At 32.8% G+C, this 25,643-nt stretch overlaps 1 protein-coding gene across 4 annotated transcripts in view; it reads right to left on the bottom strand.

Moving 5' to 3' along the window:
- NF1 (neurofibromin 1) overlaps positions 1 to 25,643 on the bottom strand; it is a 354,325-nt gene that overhangs the window by 234,088 nt on the left and 94,594 nt on the right. For all 4 annotated transcript variants that reach the window (XM_077165250.1, XM_077165251.1, XM_077165252.1 and 1 more), the window contains exons 4-8: positions 22,254 to 22,444; positions 16,198 to 16,304; positions 12,472 to 12,539; positions 12,145 to 12,220; positions 11,170 to 11,327 (exon numbers count right to left, since the gene is read on the bottom strand). In XM_077165250.1, the coding sequence (XP_077021365.1) occupies positions 11,170 to 11,327; positions 12,145 to 12,220; positions 12,472 to 12,539; positions 16,198 to 16,304; positions 22,254 to 22,444 (600 nt within the window). The remainder of the gene's footprint in view (positions 1 to 11,169; positions 11,328 to 12,144; positions 12,221 to 12,471; positions 12,540 to 16,197; positions 16,305 to 22,253; positions 22,445 to 25,643) is intronic.

The following is a 25,643-nucleotide window of genomic DNA, read 5'->3' as shown; positions in this document are numbered from 1 at the left end:
AATATGATAAAGGGAATATATGAAAAACCGACAGCCAGCATCATACTCAATGGAGAGAGACTGAGAGCTTTCCCCCTATGATCAGGTACAAGACAAGAATGCCCACCGTCACTGCTATTATTCAACATTGGGCTAGAAGTATGAGCTAGAGCAATTAGGCAGGACAAAAAAATAAAAGGCATTAAAATTGGAAAGGAAGAAGTAAAACTCTCATTATTTGCAGATGATATGTTACTATACTTGGAAGATCCTGAGAAATCTACAGCAAAGTTACTTGAGCTAATAAACAAATTCAGCAAGGTGGCAAGATATAAAATTAATGTACAAAAATCAGTAACATTTCTACACATAAGCAATGACCCTAACTGAGGAGTCAGTCAAGGAAAAAATTCCATTGAAAATAGCATCTAAAAGAATCAAATACTTAGGAATGGACTCAACAAGGGACATAAAGGACTTGTACAAAGAAAACTACATAACATTTCTAAAAGAAATCAAAGGAGATCTAAATAGGTGGAAAGATAGTCCCTGCTCATGGATAGAAAGGCTAAATATAGTTAAGATGTCAATTTTCCCCAAATTGATCTACAGATCAACACAGTACCAATCAAAATTCCAACAACCTATTTTGAAGATTTGGAAAAGCTAACTACCAAATTCATCTGGAAGGGAAAGAGATCTTGAATAGTTAAAAGCATCCTAAAGAAGAAGAACGAGGTGGGACAATTAACACTCCCTGATGTAAAAACATATTATAAAGTCACAGTGGTCAAAACAGCATGGTACCAGCACAAGAACAGAAGCACTGATGACTGGAATTGAATCAAGAGTGCAGAAATAGACCAGCAAATCTACAGTTCAACTGATTTTTTTACAAGGCCCCCAAATCCTCTGAATTGGGACAAAACAGTCTTTTCAATAACTGGGCATGGAAGAACTGGATATCAATAGCCAAGAGAATGAAAGAGGACCCCTATCTTACACCCTACACAAAAATTAACTAAAAGTGGATCAAACATCTAAATATAAAAACTAGCACCATAAAGCTTCTAGAAGAAGAAAATGTAGGGAAACATCTTCAAGACCTAGTAATAGCAGGTAGCCTCCTAATTTTACACCCAAAGCACAAACAAAAACAACAACAACAAAAAACAGATAAATGGGAACTCCTCAAAATCAAATGCTTCTGCACCTCTAAAGGCTTTGTCAAAAAGGTGAAGAGGCAGCCAACTCAACAGAAGAAAATATTTGGAAATTACATATCAGACAAAGGTTTGATTTCCTATATATACAAGGAAACCATACAACTCAACAACAAAAGAACAAACAACCCAATTATAACATGGGCTAAAGATATGAATAAGAATTCTTCTGAAGAGCAAATACAGACAGCTCAAAAGCACATGAAGAGATGCTCATTTTCATTGGCTATATAGGAAATGTAGATCAAGACTCCAATAAGATACCCCCTCATACCTATAAGAATGGCTGCTATTAAATAAACAGGAAACTATAAATGTTGGAGCGGATGTGGAGAAACTGGGACACTTATGCACTGCTGGTGGGAATGTATAATGGTACAGCCACTATGGAAGACTGCTTGGCAGTTCCTTAGAAAACTAAATATTGAGTTGCCCTATGACCCGCAACAGCACTCGTTGGTATATACCCAGAAGAGCTGAAAGCAACAACACAAACAGACATTTGCACACCTACGTTCACAGCAGCATTATTCACAATTGCCAAAAGATGGAAACAAACCAAATGTCCATCAACAGACAAGTGGATCACAAAATGTGGTACATACATACAATGGAATATTATGCAGCAGTAAGACAAAACGACGTCCTGAAGCACATGACAAGATGGATGAGCCTTGAGGACATAATGCTGAGTGAAATAAGCCAGACACAAAAAGGATAGATATTGTATGATTCCCTTTCACGACCAGCATAAAGGTATAATCAGAGGCTTATAATACAGAATATAGGGGACTTAGAGATACACAGAAGCTAGAGATGGGTGAACTGTTAGCTAATGAGGTTGAACTCCAATGTAACGGAAAAGATAGGAACGAAGGTGATTCTCTAGTGGGTTTAGAAGTAATATTACCATATTGAAGATGAACAAGATTGAAAGGGGTTGTATAGACCTATATGTCCCACTGATTTACACTAGAAATAAAAATTAGTTCTCGTAAGACTTACTTCAAAGATATGATCCTTGTATAAAGAGAGTTTAATTCCCAGAGTACAGGGGGGAAATGCTATTGAATGCTAAGAGCTATGTTCAAAAGGAAACCATCAGCAATACCACAGCAACAGCAGAGGTAAATAATGTGGTGAGGGACAAGAGTTAAGAGGAGGTTTAGATTTCTTATTGGGCGAGGATGTATTTATTGGTTTTATTTCTCTTGGAAACAATGAAATTATCTAAAACTGGGAATGTTGATGGATTGTGGATTTTGGCCCTTCTACATGATGACCAATGAATGCAGGTGCTGAAGGATGCACTGACGGAGTAGACTGGTGAACGATGGTGTATACTTATGAACAAAGGTTGTGCTGCTACAAAAAGGAACAAAATCATGAGGCATGCAACAATGTACATGAACATATGGGACATTTATTGAGACAAAATAAGCCAGAAACAAAAGAACAATGGTTGATCACCTTTGGAAAATGCTTATAAGAAAATAGGGGCCTAGACTGTAAGCTTTTAGAGCAGACACATTAAGTCCGGAGTGGTGATTAATATTTCCAGATTCTGAGAGGCTGTTTTATATATATAACCTGATATTTAGAGATAAAAATGAAGCCAAACCGGTTGGGGTTAAGTAATTCAGAACACAGGGGTAAGGAAGACAATGTCGATATTTTAGAACCACACATACTCTTTGAGAACAAAGGAAGAAAGGTGTATTTGTCAGATTTCAAGAGGGAGAAGATAGGATTAGTGAACTGGAAGACGGAACCACTGAAATCCAACAAGCAAAAGAAAATATAGAGAAAAGAATGGAAAAATATGAGCATGGACTCAGGGAACTGAATGACAACAAGAAGAGCTAAAATATATAAGTTGTGGGTGTCCCAGAAGAAGAGAAGGAGAAGAGAGGGAAAAGGAGGAGAAAAACTAATGGAGGAAATTATCAATGAAAATTTCCAAACTCTTATGAAAGACTTAAAATTACAGATCCAAGAAGTGCAGCGTACCCCAAAGAAAATGGATCCAAATAAACGTACTCCAACACACTTACTCATCAGAATGTCAGATATCAAAGAGAAAAAGAGAATTTTGAAAGCAGCAAGAGAAACTCAATCCATCACATACAAGGGAAGCCCAATAAGACTATCTGTATATTTCTGAGCAGAAACCATGGAGGCGAGAAGAGTGGGATGATATATTTAAATTACTAAAACAGAAAACCTGCTAATGAAGAATTCTATATCCAGCAAAATTGTCCTTCAAAAATGAGGGAGAAATTAAAACATTTTCAGACAAAAAAAATCACTGAAAGAATTTGTGACCAAAAGACCAATTCTGCAAGATATACTAAAGGAAGCACTAGAGGCAGATACAAAAAGACAGGAGACAGAAGTGTGTAGAAATGAAGACTATTAGTAAAGGTAAAAAGAAGAATTAGATATGACATATAAAATCCAAAAGGTAAAATGGTAGAAGTCCTACCCATACAGAAATAACAATAAATGTTAATGGATAAAATCCCCAACTAAAAGACATAGACCAGCAGAATGGATTTAAAAACAAGACCCATCTATATGCTGTCTAGACCCAAGGATAAACATAGGTTGAAAGTGAAAGGTTGGGAAAAGATATTTCATGTAAATAACAATCACAAAAGAGCAGGAGTAACTATACTAATATCCAACAAATTAGACTTCAAATGTAAAACAGCTAAAAGAGAGTAAGAAGGACAGTATGTATTAATAAAAGGAACAATTCAACAAGAAGACATAATAATAAATATTTATGCACCGAGCCAGAATGCTCCAAAATACATGAGGCAAACACTGAAAAGAGAAATAGACACATCTACTATAATGGTTGAAGACTTCAATTTCCCACTCTCATCAATGGACAGAACATCTAGACAGAGGATCAATAAAGAAATAGAGAATTTGAATAATACAATAAATGAGCTAGACTTAGACATTTATAGAACATTATACCCCACAACAGCAGGATACACCTTTTTCTCAAGTGTTGATGGATCATTCGCAAGGACAGACCATATGCTGGGTCACAAAGCAAGTCTCAATAAATTTAAAAAGATTGAAGCCTCCATATATTTGTGAATTTTCTGGCACTCTGCCTATTACTGATTTACAACTACATTCCTTTATGATCTGAGAAAGGGGTTTGTATGATTTGGAGAAATCTGATATTCTTACAAGCAGTGGGGACAACAAATCAACAGGTCAAGCCCTCAATCTTGGGGTTTGCCCCTATGAAACTTACACCTGCAAAGGACAGTTTAACCCTAATAAAACTTAGGCCTGAGAGTCACCTCCACAGAACCTCTTTTGTTGTTCAGATGTGACCTCTCTCTTTAAGCCAGCTCAGCATGTAAACTCACTGCCTTCCCCTGTACATGGGACAAGACTCCCAGGGGTGTAAATCTCCCTGGCAACATGGGACAGAAAGCATGGGATAAGCTAGGACCTGGCATCAAGAGATCAAGAAAGCCTTCTTGACCAAAAGGGGGACGAGAGAAATCAGACAAAATAAAGTTTCAGTGGCTGAGAGATTTCAAACAGAGTTGCGAGGTTATCCTGGAGGTTATTCTTATGCACTAATAGAGATCCCTTTTTAGTTTACGGTGTATTGGAGTGGCTAGAGAGAATTACCTGAAACTGTTGAGCTGTGCACCAGTAGCCTAGATTCTTGAAAAGAAAATTGTATAAAGATATAACATTTATAATGTGACTGTAGATTGTGTCTGATGATCCTTTTATCCAGGGTATGGATAGATGAGTAAAAAATATGGATAAAAATAAATAAATAATGGGGGTCAAAGGGTAAAATAAATTGGGTAGATGGAAACACTAGTGGTCAATGAGAGGAAGGGGTGAGGGTTATGATATGTGTGAGTTTTTTCTTTTTATTTCTTTTTCTGGAGTGATGCTAATGTTCAAAAAATGATCACGGTGATGAATATACAACTATGTGATGATATTGTGAGCCACTGATTATATACCATGTATGGAATGTTTTATGTCAAGAATACATGTTTGTTGTTTTAACAATAAAAATATTTTTTAAAGTGACTTCAAAAAAGACAGAAAAGCTAAATAAATTGATAAGCATAACAAAACAAAAAAATATGATAATTTTCATTTCAAAAGGACAACAGACACATGGCTATATGGATATAGCCATAAGAAACCAGTAACAGCACTTGACTCTGGTAGGAAACGTTTAAGACTAAAGGTCAAAGTAAGAAGATTTATTTTCCACTGAATGCCCATAATCCTGTGCAGTGAATATTTCATCATATTAATTACTTTCTTTTAAAATTAAAGATAATAAGAAAAGGTCAAAGAGAAACTTAAGAAAGGGGCCTAAACTCTGATAATTTTATAATTGGGCTCTACCTAATTAGATTATTTCTATTATTTAAATTCTTCTAAGCTATAGAAAAGACTGACAGCACCCAAGTTCATATTAAGTTAGCATAAATAAGAGTGCTTGAATAATTAGTTACTTTCAACAGTGATTATGCATATTGTTAAATTCACATTCTAGGAATTAGAAGGCTGAAGTATTAGCCACCCAATCCATTTGCCAAGAACCAAATTTACTTCATACACACAAGAATGGATGTAATTAAAGCACAAGCCTCTAAATAGTTTACCTCTGAATTTAAAGTAAACATCACAGAAAGTTCCTGAATATATCTCAGTTCTATGAAGCACCAAGTTCAGAACCCTTTCTTAAGTTTATTTTTCCTTTTACTCATTATTGATTTTTTTTAAAAGTAATAAATGTTTAACAATAAGGGATTAAAAACATGATATATTCAGATGAGGGAATATTAGATAGTACTTAAAAACAATGACCTAAATAAGCAATGCTTCTCAAACTTTAGTGTATATCAGAATCACTTGGAGGGCTTGCTAAAAACAGACTGTTGGTTGGGCTCCACCCCCAGATTTTCGGATTCAGCAGGTCCAGGGTAGGGCCCAAGATCTGCATTTCTAACAGTTTCCAGGTATTGTTGAGGACCACTGACCTAGATCATTTATCCATTTAGCTATCTGTCTGTCCATCCATCCATCCATCCATCCATCTACCTACCTATCTTCCTCTCTTTCTCTCACACAAATACAAAAACTAGAATGGAAGAATATACATCTAATTCTTGACAGTGATTGTCCCAGAGGAAGACAGAAAAGAAAATGATACTAGTGAAGTCAAAGGGGATGTCAGGTTTGTCTGCAATTTTTTAAAGGAGAATTTATGCAAATATTACTTGTGCCATTTTAAAAACCATATATAAATAGGAAAAAACAGGCAATACATCAAAACATTAATTAATAGGAATATGGACAATTTTTATATTCTTTGTATTTTTCAAACATTTCTGCTAAAAATGACACTACAGTCAAAAGAAACAATGACTGGAAAATATTTACAACAAACTAAAAATATAGGATTATTGCTCCTAATATACAAAAAGTCCCGCAAATTACGAAGAGACAAGAAAACAACATAATAGAAAGATACGTCAAGGAAATAAACAGACACCTTATATAAAAGAAAACGTGCAAATGGCTAAGAAACATATGAAATAATCGTGAACCCAAGGAGAATAAAAATCTAAATAAGCTACCATTTTTCACCTCATCTGTTTGGCAAAAATTAGAAAGACTGAAAAACACATAACCTTGGTGAAACTGCAAGAAATATGACCTACTACAAACATTGAGAAATGTAATCTAGGAAAAATTATTAGTGTCTTTAAATACAAATGCCCTTGACACAGAAATCCTTGTTTTGGGATCTTATATAGAATTAAGAACAACAGTTAACAAAAACATATGCTCAAAGATATATACATGAGATTAATTATAATGTCAAAAAAACTGAAAACAATCTGAACAGCAATCCACTCAGAAGGAAATAGTTGAATAAAACGAGGCTCGACAGTGTAACAGAATATTATGAACTAACAAAAATGAATGTGTTACAAAAAAAGAAGGAAAAAAGTTGATTGTGATGATAAAAAAATACTGAAACCCTCTAGCCTCCTATATTCTGGAGCAGCTAGAAGGAAAAATATGAGATCTTACGGTAGCCGATAACAAACTCTGGGATCTGTCCTGTAACTATTTGTTGAAGAGTGCTTTGAAAACTATTGGTTTTTTATTTCTTTGCTTTATAAATATTTTGCACTATATAATTAAAAAGTTAAAAATTAAAAAAAAAATGATGACTATTCAGTATTACAAGAGAAACACTGAAATGTCATTAAGATAGAGGGCAAATATTAATTAATTAATTAATTAAAAAAGATAGAGGCAGGTGAGTTTGTTAGGTCGGGGGAACGGGGAAGGGCACTGCAACTGGAGCTGGGGAGGCTGTGTCACCCCTTCCAACCTGACTTCCGGAACTAATGAACTGCCCCTTCCAGACATCACCTGATTTCCATCCTTAAAAGCTGCCTGCACGGAAGCCCGCACGTGCACTCACCTCCCTCCATCTTGGGTTTGGTGAGTTCTGCCCGGAAGCGCAGAAATAACCACCCCCCACTTAAAATTTCCTGGTGTATCTTTCTTCTTTCTCACCCTTTCGCCTCCTAAACCTTTCAGAGTTCATTTCAATAATGTGGCTTTTAATGCTATAGTGTCACTTAGATTAATTATAGCTCTTTAATAACAACAATGATGAGTAGGCATCATTTCACAAACCTCTCTTGGGTAAGGTTTATTGACAACAGTATTTGTTTTATCAGTAATCACAGTCAATGGATCTATTCCTATAGTTTTAAGTATATACACTACTACAGTTTTAAGATGTAGAAAACACACCAAGAACAAATTTTATTACACTGACTCAGAAGCATTAGAATGTCTCTAGTCTCAGCTTGGAATCTAACTTGATGTGTGACTGAGTAACTTTGTTCACTTGCCTAAGTTTTTCCTCAACTATAAAAAACCATGCACTACGTTATTTCAAAGAATCATTTAAAGTCTGATAATTATGGAATACTTTCAAACTTTGTCAAATTAGGTCAGAATACTTATTTTAAAATTTAAATACTAACATAATTCCACTAATATCTTATATTTTAAAATGTATGGTGACAGAAAATATCTGTTAACATTTATCCAGATTAAAAAAGATATGGGAATTGTCTACTTTTAACCTTGACTTGAATTGTGAAAAATATCAATTCTGCACCTCTTCTCCAACCTCATAAAAAAGTAAACTTTGTAAATGAAAAAGGAACTATTTATGCAAATTCAACAAATATTTGTGCTGCCAGCCAGCAAAAGGGAATTCGAAGATAAGAAAACAGACTGTAAATTCCATTAGGGCAGGGACTAGCAACATGTTTAGGAAGTACACTCAAATATATACTGAATTTAAATCAGCAAATAGATGAATGGCAGACATAGACCCTGACTTAAAAGATCTTAAAACCCAGCAGGAGAAGGTCTTGGGTATAACTTTTACTGAATTATAAAGGCTTAAGTATATCTTCTAATTTGGGAGAGAATAAGGTTCTTGTGTTGAGGGTTTAGAGGCACCCTTAATAAGGCTAATTTAGCAAAAGTGAATAAAGGACTGGTGAGGAAAAGATACCATCAGTATGGAAAACAGTCAGAAAACTCTTTAAGGGAAGAGGTATAATCAGTTTGAACTGGGCTGGAAGCAACAAGATCTGAAGCAGGAATGGAGGTTAAAATTAGTACAAGCACAGGATTTTTTGTTTGGCTATAGCAAAATAATAGGAAGAAGCCAAAGATGACAACTTTTTTAAATTTGGGTGACTGGGAGAATGAAAACGTTAAATATCTAGCAAGCAAACATCTAGGAATAGAGGTCTAGAGCCATATCTAGCTTATACTTAAAAATCAATCAGTTTAAGAAATCAGAAATCTAAAGTATGGATAGATGAACCCTGGGCTGTTAACATTAGTTATCTTTGCATCCTTTTCATTGATTACCATAAATCAAAATTTCTTTTTCAATTTAAAAAAACTTAAAGCATACTTTAAGATTTAAAATAAAGGTTTCTAGCACAATATTAAATCTTTCCCCTTGTTAAAATAATTGGAAAATATTTCTGATTTTAACTGTAAATGAAAATAAAAAATAAATATCAAAATTCAAATTCTGCTGTAACAAGCTAAAAATAATGAATGTGTTAGATCTCTACAATTTTGAGGAACAACTAAGATATATACTCTTACAGTAAAAAAAGCAAGATACAAATAAGTTGTATAGAAGTTATCTCATTTTAAAATATAACAACCACTCTGTGTGTATTTGTATTTTCATTTCAATGTTTATACAAGCAAGTAGATATGAATGGAAGGATATATACCGGCCATTAAAACTGGTTATCTCAGAGGGCATGTGACTAGAAAAAGGTGAAAATACATTTTAAAAAGACATTTTTCAAAATCCAGAAAGATTTAAAGATCTTAATTTTTTAACCTACGGAAGTAATAAAGAAAATTATAAAAGCACATTTCAATAATCTCAGGGAGTGCCAGGCACAAAAGCCACGCACTTTTCTTTGGGGGGACAATAAAAATGTTTCTTTAGGGGATAATAAAAATGTCCTGGAACATAACTACTGATGATGATTTAACAACTTTGTGAATATACAGAAAGCAACTGAATTGTACAATTTAAAAGGTAGATGTTATGGTATGTGAATTATGTCTCAAAAAATAAATAAAATTTTGAGGAGAACTCTGACCAAAAAACCTAGGAGCCAAAAAGTACAAGACTGATGTAACTATGTACAAATTTTAACATTTAAATAGCAAAGCAACCTATAAATAAAGTTTAAAAAGAGAAGCCAAGTAAAAAGTGTACACTCACAAACCCTACATACCAATAAAAGACAAACAATTCCATTGAAAAATAAACAATTCACATCAGATATACAAGTGACCAAGTTTGAAAAGATGCAGTTGTGATAATTAAAATGCAAATTCACTAACATGTACTACTGAATATACAGTAGTGTTCTTCCTATGTTTATTTTCCAAATAAACAGAACTTAAAAAACAACTACTACTTTGAAGGGCTACAAAAATGAATCTAACATTTAAAAAGTTGCCTTCATAATAGCAGAGTTGACACACAGACCTATATTGATTACCATAGACTCAGACGCTTAAAAGATTGCCCAATTCATTTATTTACCAATCCACGCATAAATTCTTCATCTAATAATCTACAAAATACTGAAATATCAACTGATTTTGAGCATCTATATTCCTAGGCAAGTCATGCAGGAGCCCATTTCATGTTTAGGCAACATTCTTAAGAATACTTCTCCAAAAGTGGCAAAAAAATGTATTAGCAAAATGAACAGCATACTGAAATTCATATAAAAATAAGATTAATTTCCAGTTCTTATTTCTTAAAAGTTACAAGAACCCTTTAGAACTAGCAATTGTTACAGCTCCAATTTCACTATAAATGGCATGTGGGATAGTCTATTTTCATAATAAAATACTGTGAAAAGTGTTCCAAAATACCTAAAGTGAGTTACTAAACAATTTCAGTAGTACCAGGTAGATACATAAATAATACACTATACAAACGATGATGTCGTTGGGCAACCCTTGCAGTGAGTATTAGAGATACTAGTTAACACTTACAGAAGTATCATCTAGTCTTCTCCTATAAAATAATGAAACAAACTAAGGAATTGTTTCAAATCTTTAATCAATAGGTATTATTCTTCCTCCAAATAGAATTATGTACAAGTAGATCTCTGATAAGGTCAGCAAACCAAGAAACTAAAATGATTATAATTAGAAATGGAATAATCTAAAATGATTATAATTAGAAATGGAATACTGTGCTTACAGAATGGTAAACCTAAAATAATATTCTCCTTAAGTAAAATAAACCACTTCACATCTGTACAAATTAGGGAAATAATTTTGTCCTCCTCACCTTATTCATGTTGTTTTCATCATCCACATCCTTGGATATATCCTGAATTATTTCGGGACATAAGATAAGAAGAATGATTTGTAATGGCCAAACTGCTGCTTTACGTTTGGTGCTTTCAGCAAAACCATCCACCAAGTCAAACAGCTTTTCTGCACACTCTACAAGAAAAATATAAATATTAAGTGGCATTATTAAATGAGAGAAAAATCCCTCACATTAAAAGTGGGCACTATCAAAAACCCAGAGTCTACATTATTAAAAGATAATCATGGAAATTCACTTAAACAAGCTCACAAATTCATTCAAATAAGTAGACAAGCAATGTTATATGATTTACGTTAGAAGAGCTGCCCAGATCCATCCTGGCAAAGCCCACATTTTAGAATGGCCAATCTTGTGTTTAGTCCTAATGAGCAAGGCATTACACAAACTGCAATGAATCTAAGCAACAAAAAAGGAACAGATTCCCAAAAGGAACTATCAAAGCTCCCAGGAATATGTAATCTCTGCTGTGCAGTTGTCTCAAGAATTCTTCCACTATCAATAAAAGTATTACTGCTTTACCGGGTAGTTCAGTGGTTAGAATGCCTGCCTTTCATGTGGGAGACCCGGGTTCGATTTCCAGACCATGCACTCAAAAAAAAATAATAAATTACTGCTTTATACACATCTCCCTAAATATAAAATAGAGCCTCAGAGCATACAAAATCAATTCTCTACAAGAAGCCATCAAATATTCCATCCACAACTCTTTACTAAAAATTAGAATTTCACTTCAAATTTCTTTATCTATTTGGCTTAAAGAAACGGGTTGAGGACAATTTAGAAAAATGAGGAAAAAATTACATTGCTTTTTTTAAGATTAATTGGCAATTGAAAAGCTAAAATCACCTTAATAACAAAAAAAAGTTGGAAAGTGATAGTTTTTTTCACATAAGTAAGAGTTTAAAAGACAAAACTCAATCTTATCCTTACCAGCCATATCTGTCTGTGGAATCTGGTACAGCTTTGTAAATTCATCTGGATAATTTTCTACCCAGTTCCAAAATGCCTACAAATAACAAAACATGTCTTTTCTGAAAGCAGTGATCTTCTCTCAACATAGCAAATAAAATGTCATAGGCTCCAATTATATTACAAATTTCTAAAGTTTTTCACAAAAATATTTTGATGCATTCTTCCTAAAAACTAATGTGAAATTACTACTCAAGTAACTTTTTGTTTCAAAATACTAAAGACAGCAAAATTACAACCAAACAATAACAAAATTTTAATTTTTTTAAAGAAGAGAGTCTAACTTACCTTTTCTAGACTATTTATAACTGCTAACTGTGCAACCTTCTTTAGGGCTTTAAATTTAAATGCTGTTTCTGAAAAAAAACAATTTTTAAAAATCAGCTCAAGATTAATTACTTAACACAAATATAGTTTAGACCTACTAGCAAAAAAAGCTTTCTTTTTACACACCAACTTTTATTCCAGCATTATCTGTAACTGATGTAAAGGTAATGTAAACCATGAAACTCACCGGAGTTAATGCTTGCTAAAGACAGGTCAAACAAAGGTAATGGTAATTTTTTCCTTTGATTTAAATAATAAAATTTGCTTTTTAGTATTATAAAATACATGGTCACTGTAGAATTCAAAAAATACCCAAAAGCCTATCATTCATGATTCTATCATTCAGAGACTAGCACAGTTTATAGTTTGGTGAATTGTCTTCCATCCCTTTTCCTAAGCATGTGTAAGACAAATATATTTAATATAATGAAATCACATAGACCATACCAAACCTATTCTTTTCACTTCACATAATATCTCAAAATTTCTCCATGTCATTTGAAATTCTTCATACATATATTTGATGGCTGGATATATTATGGTAACTATTACCTGAACAATTATAAAATGGCAGGTATTTTAATACAATATATTTAATACTTCAAGAATTCTAAATATTATAATCTTTCACAATACTATAGATGGGCAAACTGCATGTCTGAGGTTATAGAACTAATAAATGGTCTAACTGGACTTCGAAGCCATAGTTTTCATATGTTTTGATGTCTCACATCACATTTAAGTCATTATATGGTTGTGCTACTGGTTATTTAAACATTTTCCAACTGTACATTTATTTCCAATATCACTATTATAAATAACACTAGTAAATAATCTTATATTCAAATCTTTGTCCACATTACTAATTATTTCATTAAGACAAGTAAATACCTACAAGTAAAATTATCTGGTCAAAGGGACAAACATTTTTAAAGACTCTAAATAAACATTGCCCAATTGTGTTTCAGAATGGTTGAGCTAAATGCCACTCTCTCTCTCTTTTTTTTTAAACTTTTTAATTGAATAATATACATAACAAAGCAAAGAAAGAAAAAATCAATCGTTTTCAAAGCACTCTTCAACAAGTAGTTACAGGACAGATTCCAGAGTTTGTCACGGGCTACCATACGATCTTCTCAGATTTTTCCTCTAGCTGCTCCAGAATATAGGAGGCTAGAAGGAATAAATATTTTTTTATCATCACAATCAACTTCTTTTTCTTTTTTGTGAAGAATAACATATATACAAAAAAGCAATAAATCTCAAAGCACAGCACCACAATTAGTTGTAGAACATAGCTAAATGCCACTCTTATTAAGCAGGATATGAAACTGTCCCAATCACCAAATCCTTGCCAGCATTAATTGTGATCATTTCTTTATTTTGTTAATATGATGATTCAAAATAGTAGACTATATTTTTAACAAAAGTAAACATTGCTCCATATGAATACACTGGATATTTTAATTTCCTCTGCTATAAATTTATTGCCCATGTCATAAAGAGATTTAGATCTGGAAAAGATGACTCTTCATATAAAACTATTTTACTGATAACAGTCACTTGGCACAGAAGTTCCCGAATAGACTTTTAAAGAAGGGATAATGGTATTTATTACATTAATATAAATATCTCTCTAAGAAAGAAATGAGTTACTTAGGTAATAAAAGAAACAGTCTGAACAATCTTTTAACCATGAATTTCTTTTTCTAAACTTGCAAAACTTGCTCTCCAAATCAGTTTTAAAATGTATCTCCCCAATTATCTTTGTTCTGGCTCTCCTCAGATTTCCAAATAATGGCATTACATTTTACAATGCCCTTTAGCCTTTTAGGTTTCTACATTCATCAACTTTACCTTTATATCTTAAATGTGTTATACAATATCTTAAATGTGTTATACACAGTAATCTGTTCTCAATTCCAATGTATGTATCCTTTATTCCTCCAGTTCTACAAGTTTTTGACTGGACGTGTTACTAACACATCACACTCAGATTTAAAACTGAAACTATTTACTGGTCACCTATTTCTTTGCCATCAGCCACCTTCCCTTTCTGTTCTAACTAGCTCACTCTATAATACTTTGTGACACTTCTCTTTAACCTCATATACCTCAACTAATCACCACATGCTATGCATTCTACTTCAGTGCCAGGTATTTTACTTCCTAATTATAACCTGGCCCCTCCTCGTGCCATCCTGATCTCCACTACCCTCATTATTTCTCACTTATGTTACTACAAAACCAAGTCTCAAGTGCCTCTACCATGCCATCATGCAAATTTCAGGTAAAATGGTATAACTAAAATAAAATACTGGTCAAGGTAACTTCCACCTTAAAGACCTTCCATTGCTTCCCATGACAACTAAAATAAACTTTATGAGAGTGCATCATTACTTAAGTAGTGAACTGAATCTTTACTCTGCCACACTCACTCGCTGTGAGAGCTTGGAAAGTTACTTAAATCTCAGTTTCCTCATAAGCAATACTATCAGGATCTGCTTCACAGATTTGCTGCTAGAATTGATGAAATAAAGCATGTAAACTGTACAGAATAATGCCTGGCAAATAGTGAAAATGTTATGTTTTCATTAATACGATTGGACCTAAAATAATGAATTCTAAATAAGAGTAATCAGATGAAATACAGCCTTGTATTATTTATCTATATATGCATAGATTTTTTTTTTTTATCGCTGGTGAAATAGTTATTATTGAGTTTTAAAGTACATCTTGAAAAACCAGACAAGGTATTTTGAGAATTACATTACAGAACTATTGAGTTTTTCAAAGTTAATATAACTAAATCTCTTTCCTTTAGGTCAGATATTTAAAACATTGTCTAACAATCTTCAATTAAGATACAAAATAAATAAAAAATAAGTGTGAATTGTAAGGTTTCAGTTTTATATTAACCGATATCCAATATTACATAAAACTAAAACCATTTTTGTGAAATGAAATTTTTACTCAGTTTATGAGTAAAAGTCAATGATAATTGATTTATGTTGATACTTTACTGCTTACCACAGCAATTCTCTTGATTTCTTTTGATAGCTGAATAGACATAATCATGTAAAGCACTTTCCAAAGCTTTAAAATCACTTATTAAGCCAGATAATATCCCCAGGTCAGACAACTATTGATATATCCTACAGAGAAGCAAAACCAGGCACTGAAAGATTAAGAGACTTTGTAGTGCTACAGTCAGTAACAATCAGTAACACAGCTGAAAATAGAAATATCAGAAACAAGATCCCTAACTCAAATCCTCCTCTTGCCATAAGTCACAATCTGCCATGACACTTTGATATCCTGATAAAGACTATCTTCTTTAAGTGCTACAACAGCTAAACCAGTAACTTCTATGATCTATAGCCAGCATTAAGAGATCAAAAATCTAGAAAAATTAAATAATCACATCTTATCTATAACTCTTTATTAAAAAAAAAAATCATAGTTGAACAAAACTTTCCACTGTCTAGATTTAAGATACTTATTTTCTCTATTATATTGTCTTTAAAGGCTAAAAAAATATTGAACCAGGACTAAAGTATGATCAGTCATTTCACAAAATCCATTTTGATATTACAGCTCAACACAATTTATACAGTTAATACATTCAAAATACTAGTTTTATGACTCAGAGTGACTTATTTCAGATATATATACATTTAAACTTACCCTTCAGGAGTCTTTTTAATTTCACACAATCCACATTGATGTACTGTAGCAATTCTATATCATGAACATCAACATTATCTTCTGAACAAACAGTCAATTCCTGTAACCTGAAAAGTAAAAATAAAAAAATAATTCATCAACTTAAGTCTTAGGATACTCCAAAATTACAATTATCTCCCAGACTGATGAATCTAAATGTTTTCCACTAAAAGGAGCTACAGATCTTTGGGAAAATTAAGTCCAAGATAGGGGCAGAAGATGTAAAAGATTAGCCTAAAAAATCTTGAGCTTTGAACACAAAACTATCAACAACCAGAGTCATGTCAAAATCCCATAGGTGCCCACTTAAAGGGGTTCCCACTGTCAAAAGATGGAATAATCTGAACATCAAAAAACTGTCGACCATAATTGAAAACATAAAATAAGAAAAATCCGTAAGTCTGTAGTAATACTCAAAAGCAAAAGACAAAAAAACTCATTGGTCATCTTTGGGAGTTTTTAAGGTATCAATTTATTCTGAAAACTGATATATAAAGAAAAAGAATCAAGCCTCTATACTGCCTTCTGTTTATGGACTATACTGCAAGATAACAATAAATAATGAGAGGGAAAAAATCTTTTTACAAGAATTACAACATAAAAATAAAGAATCATTGACAGAATAAAGGTATATCATTTTGCAGCCCCCAGTAAACGATCAATGCAAGCAATAATTGTCAACGGCCACTAAAAGCATTAGGTAAGAAACTTAAGAGAGTAAGGAAAGAAAAAAAAAAGGAAGAACTTATGGGACTGGATAAGGTTGATATACTTAAACCCAAAGATCGATCATAATACCAAGAGTGGGACAATCATGTAGCATGTTTCCTGAAACAGTGCAATAAGAAGTACACAATGCCATCTTGAAATATTCTTGCTGCCTAAACTAATGAACCTGAATCCAATCAAGGTCAGACACATATGAAATGCTGAAAATTCTTTAAGACATATAACCCAGCCCTTCAATAAATAAACAGCATGAAAATAAATGAAAGGGAAGCAGGAAAAGTGGAAATGATACAGATATAAAAAAGACAAGAAAAATACCAAACAGTTGCAAGGTATGGACTTGCTGGGTCCTGATTTGAACAAGTCAAAAGACAAAGCCAATTTTTGAGATAATCAGGGAATATTAAACACAAACTTGGTAACAGATAATATTAAGGAATTATGATTTCTGGTAGGTATGACAATTGTATTGTAGTTTACAAAAAAAAAATCTATCCATTAGAGAAACATACTGAAATATTTACAGGTGAAATGATAGATCTGGGTTTGCTTCAAATACTGAAAAAAGGTGGGGGGGAGATAAATCAAGAATCACAGATGGTAATAAGTGTTAAAGCAGAGTGAGAGATGCATTGGATTTGAAATTCTATTCTCTCTTCTTTGTGTACGCTTGAAATTTTTCCATAATAAAAATCGGAAAACAAAGGATAGAATGCCACTTCATATTTTTCAAACTATAAGTAAAATGAAGTTTATGTTTATTAACTTCTATTCATATCAGAAAAATGAATGATACTTTATCTACATTCGCAGAATATATTTACACTGCATTCAAACAGTAAGTCTTTATTGCACTTTATCCTGTCTGTACATGTTTATGTTACTGTTTGAGTAATGTCCCTCTTTCCCAGAAGGACATAAACTTATAAGGATAAAAATCTTTCTAGGGTAACGGTGGTTATGGTGTAACGGTGGCTCAGTGGCAGAGTTCTCGCCTGCCATTCTGGAGATCCGGGTTCGCATCCTGGAGCCTGCCCATGTTAAAAGAAAAAAAAAACTTTCTAAATCCAAACTTTCCCTTACGTTGACTAGAAAGTCATCACAAGTATAGAAAATGTCATGCTTAATAAAATGTACATATTTATTTAATCCTTAATAAAAGGTGTTCAATTTTTCTTCCATGCTTCTCAAACAACCATAGGAGTCAGCTTCTCAAAAGCTGGGATTACTAATCTACTGAACTGTGCTTCCCAATGACTCATACTCAATATTTCAACTCATAGACATTAAAAAGTGTAAGCATCACAAAGGAATTACTAATTCTCATAAATCCAGAAATATATGGTAAAAAAGCACAAATACTACATGGACATACTAAAAATATTAACTTGAATTTTAACGCAGTCTGAAACTGACTTACTAATCATCACACTAAACTTTCAATTGTTAAATCTGAAGCCCTGTGTCTTCTTTCTCAAATTTTCTTTCACTCATTTTAGCCTACAAATATGCAGTTTACATTAAAACTATACAAAGCACTTACGCAGATCTCTTCATATCATCACGTGAGAAAAGCTCAGCAGTTCATGCTGGAAATGAGAAAGACCTCAAAACTGATTTACATGCTAAAAATCTCACAGCTGCTATAAGAGCCTAAAAACTTGGAGTATGCCTTAGAAAGCACAACTTTTGAAAAGCTGACTCCTGTAGCTTGCAGAAAATGGAAGAAAAGTTCACCCCCTTTTATAGTGTAGTTAATTCTACAGGGAAGGAGTATTTGTAAAGCATAAAAGGTATTTCTGAGACAGAGAAATAAAGTAACAGTTTAAGCAAAAGAAATGAAGTAAAAAAAAAAAACTACCACTAAAACATTTAGAAATACCAAGTAAAATGAACAACAACAAAGATACTGTAAATATACAGAAAGAAAAGGAAATTTCCCCTTCACAAAGTCCAGAAATGAAGAAGAAACTGAAATAAGAAAGTTAAGCACATGATCTGGCCCTGAAGCAAGGAAAGGATAGAAGTATATAGGGTTTTTGATCTCCTTAAACTAGGGGCTTGAGGTTCAACATCCATATAGAGACTGGATAGAAGGCTCTGTACCTTAATAATGCAGGGATTAGAACTGAGAACCTGCATAAAACAAGAACATCAGACAACTAAGCACTCACTAATAACGAAAGAAAGGGGTGAGTAGAGAAAGAAAAAAATCTACCAGCACCAAGAAGTTTGTCTTTTCTGCCTCAATACTGGTAGGGGGAAAAGCCAGCCAGGGCTGCAATTTAAAAAGATTTGGGGTCCAAATTTATATTACCCATGCAATCCAGAGCTAAACTAAGAAGTTCAAAAGAAAAAAAAAAAAGATAGGTCCAGATCCGGGCACCTGGCAAAAGCAAACACAAAATCATCACCACAACACTCTTAGACCTCAAGGGTATAAGAAATTACCAAAGAAAATACAGTCCTCACTAAAGATAACCTTGCAATCAAAGATTACAAAAAGGAGAGGAAAATTCACTATGAATAGTCAGCAAATACAATATAAGGATTATAGAATCAAGAACACAGGATCACTTAACAATCTTCAAGAAAACATAAAGCATATTTTAAATGATTAAAGACATAAAATAGAAATCGAAAACTACTGAAAAAAAAAAGCAGATTTTTATAAAAGAATCAAATAGAACTTTTAAAGTCATTGAGCCTTCTGCTTCCAGTGTTTCAAATTAGGTATTCTCAAAGGCATCCCACCACCAAACAACTAGATCTGGTGCAGTTGTGCAGTAGTTCTGAAGAGAAATCAGCTAATCCTCCAATTAAAAGAGTTATAAAAGCCACAGATATTGGTAAATTCCAACAGAATAAAACAATTTTACAATCTGCAGCCCAATCTTTCTACCTGAAAAAAAGCAAAGGAGAAAAATGAAAAAGCAACTCAATCTTAAAAGAGAAACATCTGTAGACAGAACTATTAAGCACACACCAAAAAAACCTCATCATATTGATTCATCTATTATATATGAAATTAGTTTTGAGGTAGAACTGTCATTCAAGTCATGTGCAGATTTTAAGTCACCTAATGCTGACAATGTCATAAATGTCCCCACCAAATTAAAGCACTGTAATGATCTTTTACGTGAGTAGCTTTTTAACAATATAAGAGTGTGAGCCTATTTCTGGCACAAGTTAAATGAAAAAGCAAATGCAGTTATCTGAAAGATGTTTTTCATAGAACCCATTTCTGAGCAATCTTACTTCTGAAAGCTAAATAAACTGGCTTATTCTGGAGACTCTTAACTTTTACTCTGGAAACAGGCCTCTAGTTTCCTGAACTAGATTCAGGAAAGTAAACAAAGGTTGTTTATTTTTATAGACAAAGTCCCATAAAATAAAACTTTGGAGATCAGAAAATTTTAATTTCCTAAGGTGGCACATTTGCTATGCTTTATAAAGTAACTGAAGTATAAATAGATTAAAACCATTTTCCCCCCAACTTCAGTATGAAATTATCTCACAGCCATAATCTTAAAAATGGTAAAGTCTGTCTAGCGGTCACCCTTAGCAAAGAAGGGTTTTGTTTTTGTTTTTTTGATTTTTAATAATTTTCCAGCCTTCTATTCCCTATGTGTTTGTCATGCTGTTGATTCAACCAGGGTATTATTTCTCAAACTATGAAAGTTATTACTGAATATTTTTCATGAAAATATTGTTCTAGCTTATAAACATTATCCAAAACTATCAATCACAATTACATCATTAAATAAATTTTTAATTTTCTTTGCACCAGGAATTCTACTGAGAGACTGAAGAATATTCTGCCTAACAATATGATTTAAGAAATATCCTTTTTGGTTATAAGTCTGTAGGATTTTGAAGTCAGGCAACTACCCAAAACACCATACCACAAATTCTCAAAATATGATGTATACTTTAATCTACAACTCTTGAAAAAAACCACAAAAGAATGAGTGAATTTGACTAATATAAGTCCATTATTCACACAATGCAGACAATTCAAAAGATGAAGGCATAAATAGCAAAGAGGTTTATTTTCCTCTATTCTGTATCATCTTTGATTCACTAAACGATTTGGTAGAAAAATTATTCCATGTCATACTTCCCACTTGTTCACATAACTAAGGACCCATTTGAATCTGCTTGCATGACAAAGATACATAATTTACATGAAACAAGTTTCATAGTTACTTGCTACTGTCAGCTCTAATACTTTCCCATAGAACACCACATTTAACATTTTCACTAATGCAGCATAATACAACCAATGCTCACAATGATGATTTTGAATCATCAATGAAAGCTTATAGCTATGATGTATTTTTAAATCACAGAAGTATATATTATTAAAAGCATTCCATCAAAATATGGCTAATTTAGAAGTATATGGAAGCAGCCAGGTATAATAAAACAAAAACAGACTCTAAAACCAACCTGACACACTGAAGTTTTGGCTCTTCCATTATTTAGTACATCACTACAATAATTTCTTTGGGGATTAGTTCGCTTACATGTAAAATAGGAGAATTATCACCTACATTTCAGCACTGTTGTGAAGATATGACAAAGAACAGCATGTACTGTAAATGTTTTTTTAAAAGGAGCTTTCACAGTTCATAAACTTAAAAACAGCCTCATTTCTGGAAAATTCTGCTTTGCAATTACTCCCTTTCTAGTGTTTCCATATTGCTGAGTTTTTATTATGTTGTTTGCTTGTTTTTGTTTACTCAGCATCTTGTGATAAGGAGTACAGCTGTGAGAACATCCGAACACTGAATATTCATCAATTAGTCCATCTGGTTGTCTGATTTCATTTAAGGGAAATGTTAAAAAGCCAAACCAAAAATTCATACCTAATGTTCATATATTTGTTTATTTATTTAAAAAAAAAAAAGCCTTAAGAGTATAATTTATGAATATACTGCTTATGGGTGATATTTTTTCCCTAAAATTTAGACTTTCAAGTTTATAACATTTTTAAGTGCACCCACCAATATCACAATATTACATAATAAAAATTCAAAGAAATTAATGCATAAAACTTATTTAAAAAGTCAAAGAAAAAGGGCAGGCCACGGTGACTCAGCAGACAGAGTTCTCACCTCCCATGCCAGAGCCCGGGGTTCGGTTCCCAGTGCTTGCCCATGCAAAAAAAAAACTCATTTCTGTCAACTTTTTATTTTTATGTAGACAAAAAGAAACACTTCAATAATAGCACTTTAAAACTGATATTACTGATAACAGGGTCCTGTGTAGATTTTCACACTAACCTGGTAGAAATGCGACTAAAGACTGCATTAAAGTTGTTGCAACTGAGAGAAAATAAAACCCCAGAGGCAGAATTCCGAAGCTCAGCTGCATGTTGGTTTCCTTCACGACAGGTATGGAGAAAATGGCAGATTTCTGGCAGCAACTGTTTAACTAACATCGTTTCGTCTAATCTCATTGTGTCCTTCGGTTGCTAAAATAGAAAGAATTACATATTTCTAAAACTTCCTTAATTTTATATGTAAATGTAAAATTTTACAAGAAACAGAAAGAAAAACTTTCTAGTAAGAGCATTCAAACATACAGAAAATTTGAACTAGTATAATGAACTATACTTATCACCTAGACTCAACAATTACTAACATTTCATACTTCTACATCTATCTATAGATAGTCTAACAAAGGGGATGATTCCAACTATCACCCTCTAATCATAATAAAAAGCCAATTCCCCCACACCCTTTCCCCAGTCCTCCCCCTCTGCTTGTTAGACTGTTCACTGAAACTCTGTGTGAGCCCTTCACCTCCCAGTTTGTTGTGAATTCTAAATAAACTTTATTCATATTCATTGGTGAGTATATTGTGATATCTGTCTCAGCATTCAAATAAATCATCTACCCCCGGGGAAGAGTGACCACAACATAAAGTCACTATTTATTACAAATACTTTCATTTGTTGAACCATTTCAAGGTAAGTTACAAATATAATACTTCGTAACACTTTACTCCTTAGTATTTCAGCAAGCATCTATAAAAAATAAGGACATTCTCCAATATATTTTCAATACTAGAAAAAATAAACAATCCCACATATCGTCTAATCTGTAAACTATACTCAGATTTTCCCAACTGCCCCAAAATATCTTTCATGGCTTTTTTATTGAACTAGGATATAAAAATGGTCCATAGATTACAGCATGACTGTTATGTTCCTTCAGTCTCTTTATTCTAGAACAATCTCACACACATACATACCATAAACATCACTTCTATTTTCCCATGACAGTGACTTTTTTAAAAAACTGGGCAGTTGTCTTTCAGAATGATCCATATTCTAGATCTTACTATTTCCTTGTGGTATAACTTAACTTTTTGCTGGTTACTATGATATTTGTAAACTGAAACTTAAATCTAATGGTCTGATTAGATTCAGCTTAAACCTTTTAGGTAATATAATACATTTCTTATTATATCACATCAGAAGCACATGTCAGGTGGCCCCCCCCAGTTTATGATACCAAGCTTGATCACTTGTTGTTAACACAAAGAACGCTTATTTTGTAAAGATAAATGTCCACCTCCACAATTAACAAAAAACCAAGGGGCAAGCTAACCTGAATGTATTCTGTTCCACATCAATATTTCACCTAATTTAGTATTCACATATGGATAACAATTTTGATAATAGCAAGAATGATGATAAAAACAAAAATTTGTATGATTGTGTGCTATGCCAGATCCTGTTATGGTCATCCAAGTGCTTTCAAATGCAGATACACTGTAATATATGAATAGAAATCCAAAAATCTGCAGAATTCAAATTATAATGTCTATTTCTTATTTATAGGTTAATCATACGATAGATATTAAAACTAGCTCCAATTAATAAACAAGTAAAAGTCATAGGAATGTTAAATCTTTTGAATAATGGTCATATAACAGAAAAACCAAAAAACTTCTTCCAAAAGATTCTTCCAACTATACAAAATTTTATTCATGATACTGGTAAAGGTTAGTTATTTTTGTTTAGCTAATCCAACTAGTTATATGATAAACATGTACACTTAGTTATATGATACACATAGGCTCAGTTCTTTTTAGTAATCTGCCTCAATTTACTTAGATCTAAAAATGAAAATCAAGAAATAAACATAAAATCATTGAAGGAAATCAAAGAAAATACAACTGTTAAATAATACGAATAGCATTATTTTTAAGTGTAAATTTAATTTAAAACCTTATAAACTTTTCAATCTACAACAGCAGAGCAGAGCAAGTTTATTCGTATGCATTGTTCAAGTTACCCCATGCCACTTATTAGCATTTCAATTAAGTTATCTCTAATAAAGAGTATCAAATCAAACACTGGCCAATAATATCAGTGATCATTCTCTAAAACACCATTTGCCAATACTTCTCAATTACAAATGCTAAGGAAGAAAAGCTGTGGAACTGAAAAAAGGCAATAAAGCACTCAACCCCCATCCAAGCATGGGTGTGGCTGATATACTGGTAATTTACAACTGAAGTAATAAAACCACTGCAAGGAATTGATTCAGGAGTTTAAAAATTGCCCGCTTTCCCAATTTCATCATTCTACTTAATAGTCCTTTTGTTCTTTCACTTCATTTCATAAATGAACAAAAATATATCACCAACTAATAGAAAACATCAAGCTAACACAGAACTAGCCCAACTTCAAATAGAAAAGTTGCAAACACTGGAATATGGCCAAGGGTCAACAAAAGAGTTTAAAACATCATGCTAACATTTTGTAATCTGCAGGTTTTAATACTTCCTTTCCCCAAGGATACACAGTTATATGAATATAATTATTTTTTCCAGTTCCAGATTCTACTCCTTCCCCAAACACTTCTGACCATTCCCTTTCAACCACACTATCATTCCATATAGATTAAAGAACCTTTTGCTTAGGTTTACTATAGAGAACAAGTGCAACATATGTAAAAGAGAAAAGGAAACCTGAAGTAAAGTAAAAGATGTACCAGGGTAGGGGAGTATATAAGAAATAAGCTAACTCCAATACATATTAAATAAACAGAAATTAAAAGTAGAGGTATTTAATTTTAATTTATATATTTATATAAATGCCTACCATGTTTCAAAAAGAATTAAGGCTGTTGAAATATAGCTTTATATAAAAGAAATATTCTAGAAAAAGTTCAAATTAAGCCATGGTTGAGATATATCAATGGAGAAAGAGATTTAGAGGGAAGCAAATAAAGAATTGTTTTGTATGTGACTACTCCTCCAAATACCTATTTTATAAAATCATATCAACACATAAGAACTGTTCTTAGAGTAGGATCTATCTGTAATAGTATGGTTTTAATTTTTCCGTTTTCCTTTACACAGATTTGAAACATGGACTATTAAAATCAGATTCATAAGGGGGAAGGGGAGAAACAAGATTACTCTTGGTCTTCTACATCACATTCTTTCACAACTAAGCAATTTCACAGACCTAACACTGGAGAAATTAAAGTGGTTTATTCATAAAATCATTTTCATAAAAACCTGGGAGAGATATGTAGCTAAAATTAAAGACTTCATAAGTAAGCTTAATATCTATTTATAAAAGATGAGAGAACATGGGCCGGCAATGGTGGCTCAGTGGCAGAGTTCTTGCATGCTGTACTGGAGCACTGGGT

The sequence above is a fragment of the Tamandua tetradactyla genome, chromosome 6 (assembly GCF_023851605.1).
Source record: "Tamandua tetradactyla isolate mTamTet1 chromosome 6, mTamTet1.pri, whole genome shotgun sequence".
Taxonomy (NCBI): Eukaryota; Metazoa; Chordata; class Mammalia; order Pilosa; family Myrmecophagidae; genus Tamandua; species Tamandua tetradactyla.
Note: the sequence above shows the minus strand (reverse complement) of the source record. Positions and strands in the feature narration are given on the sequence as shown.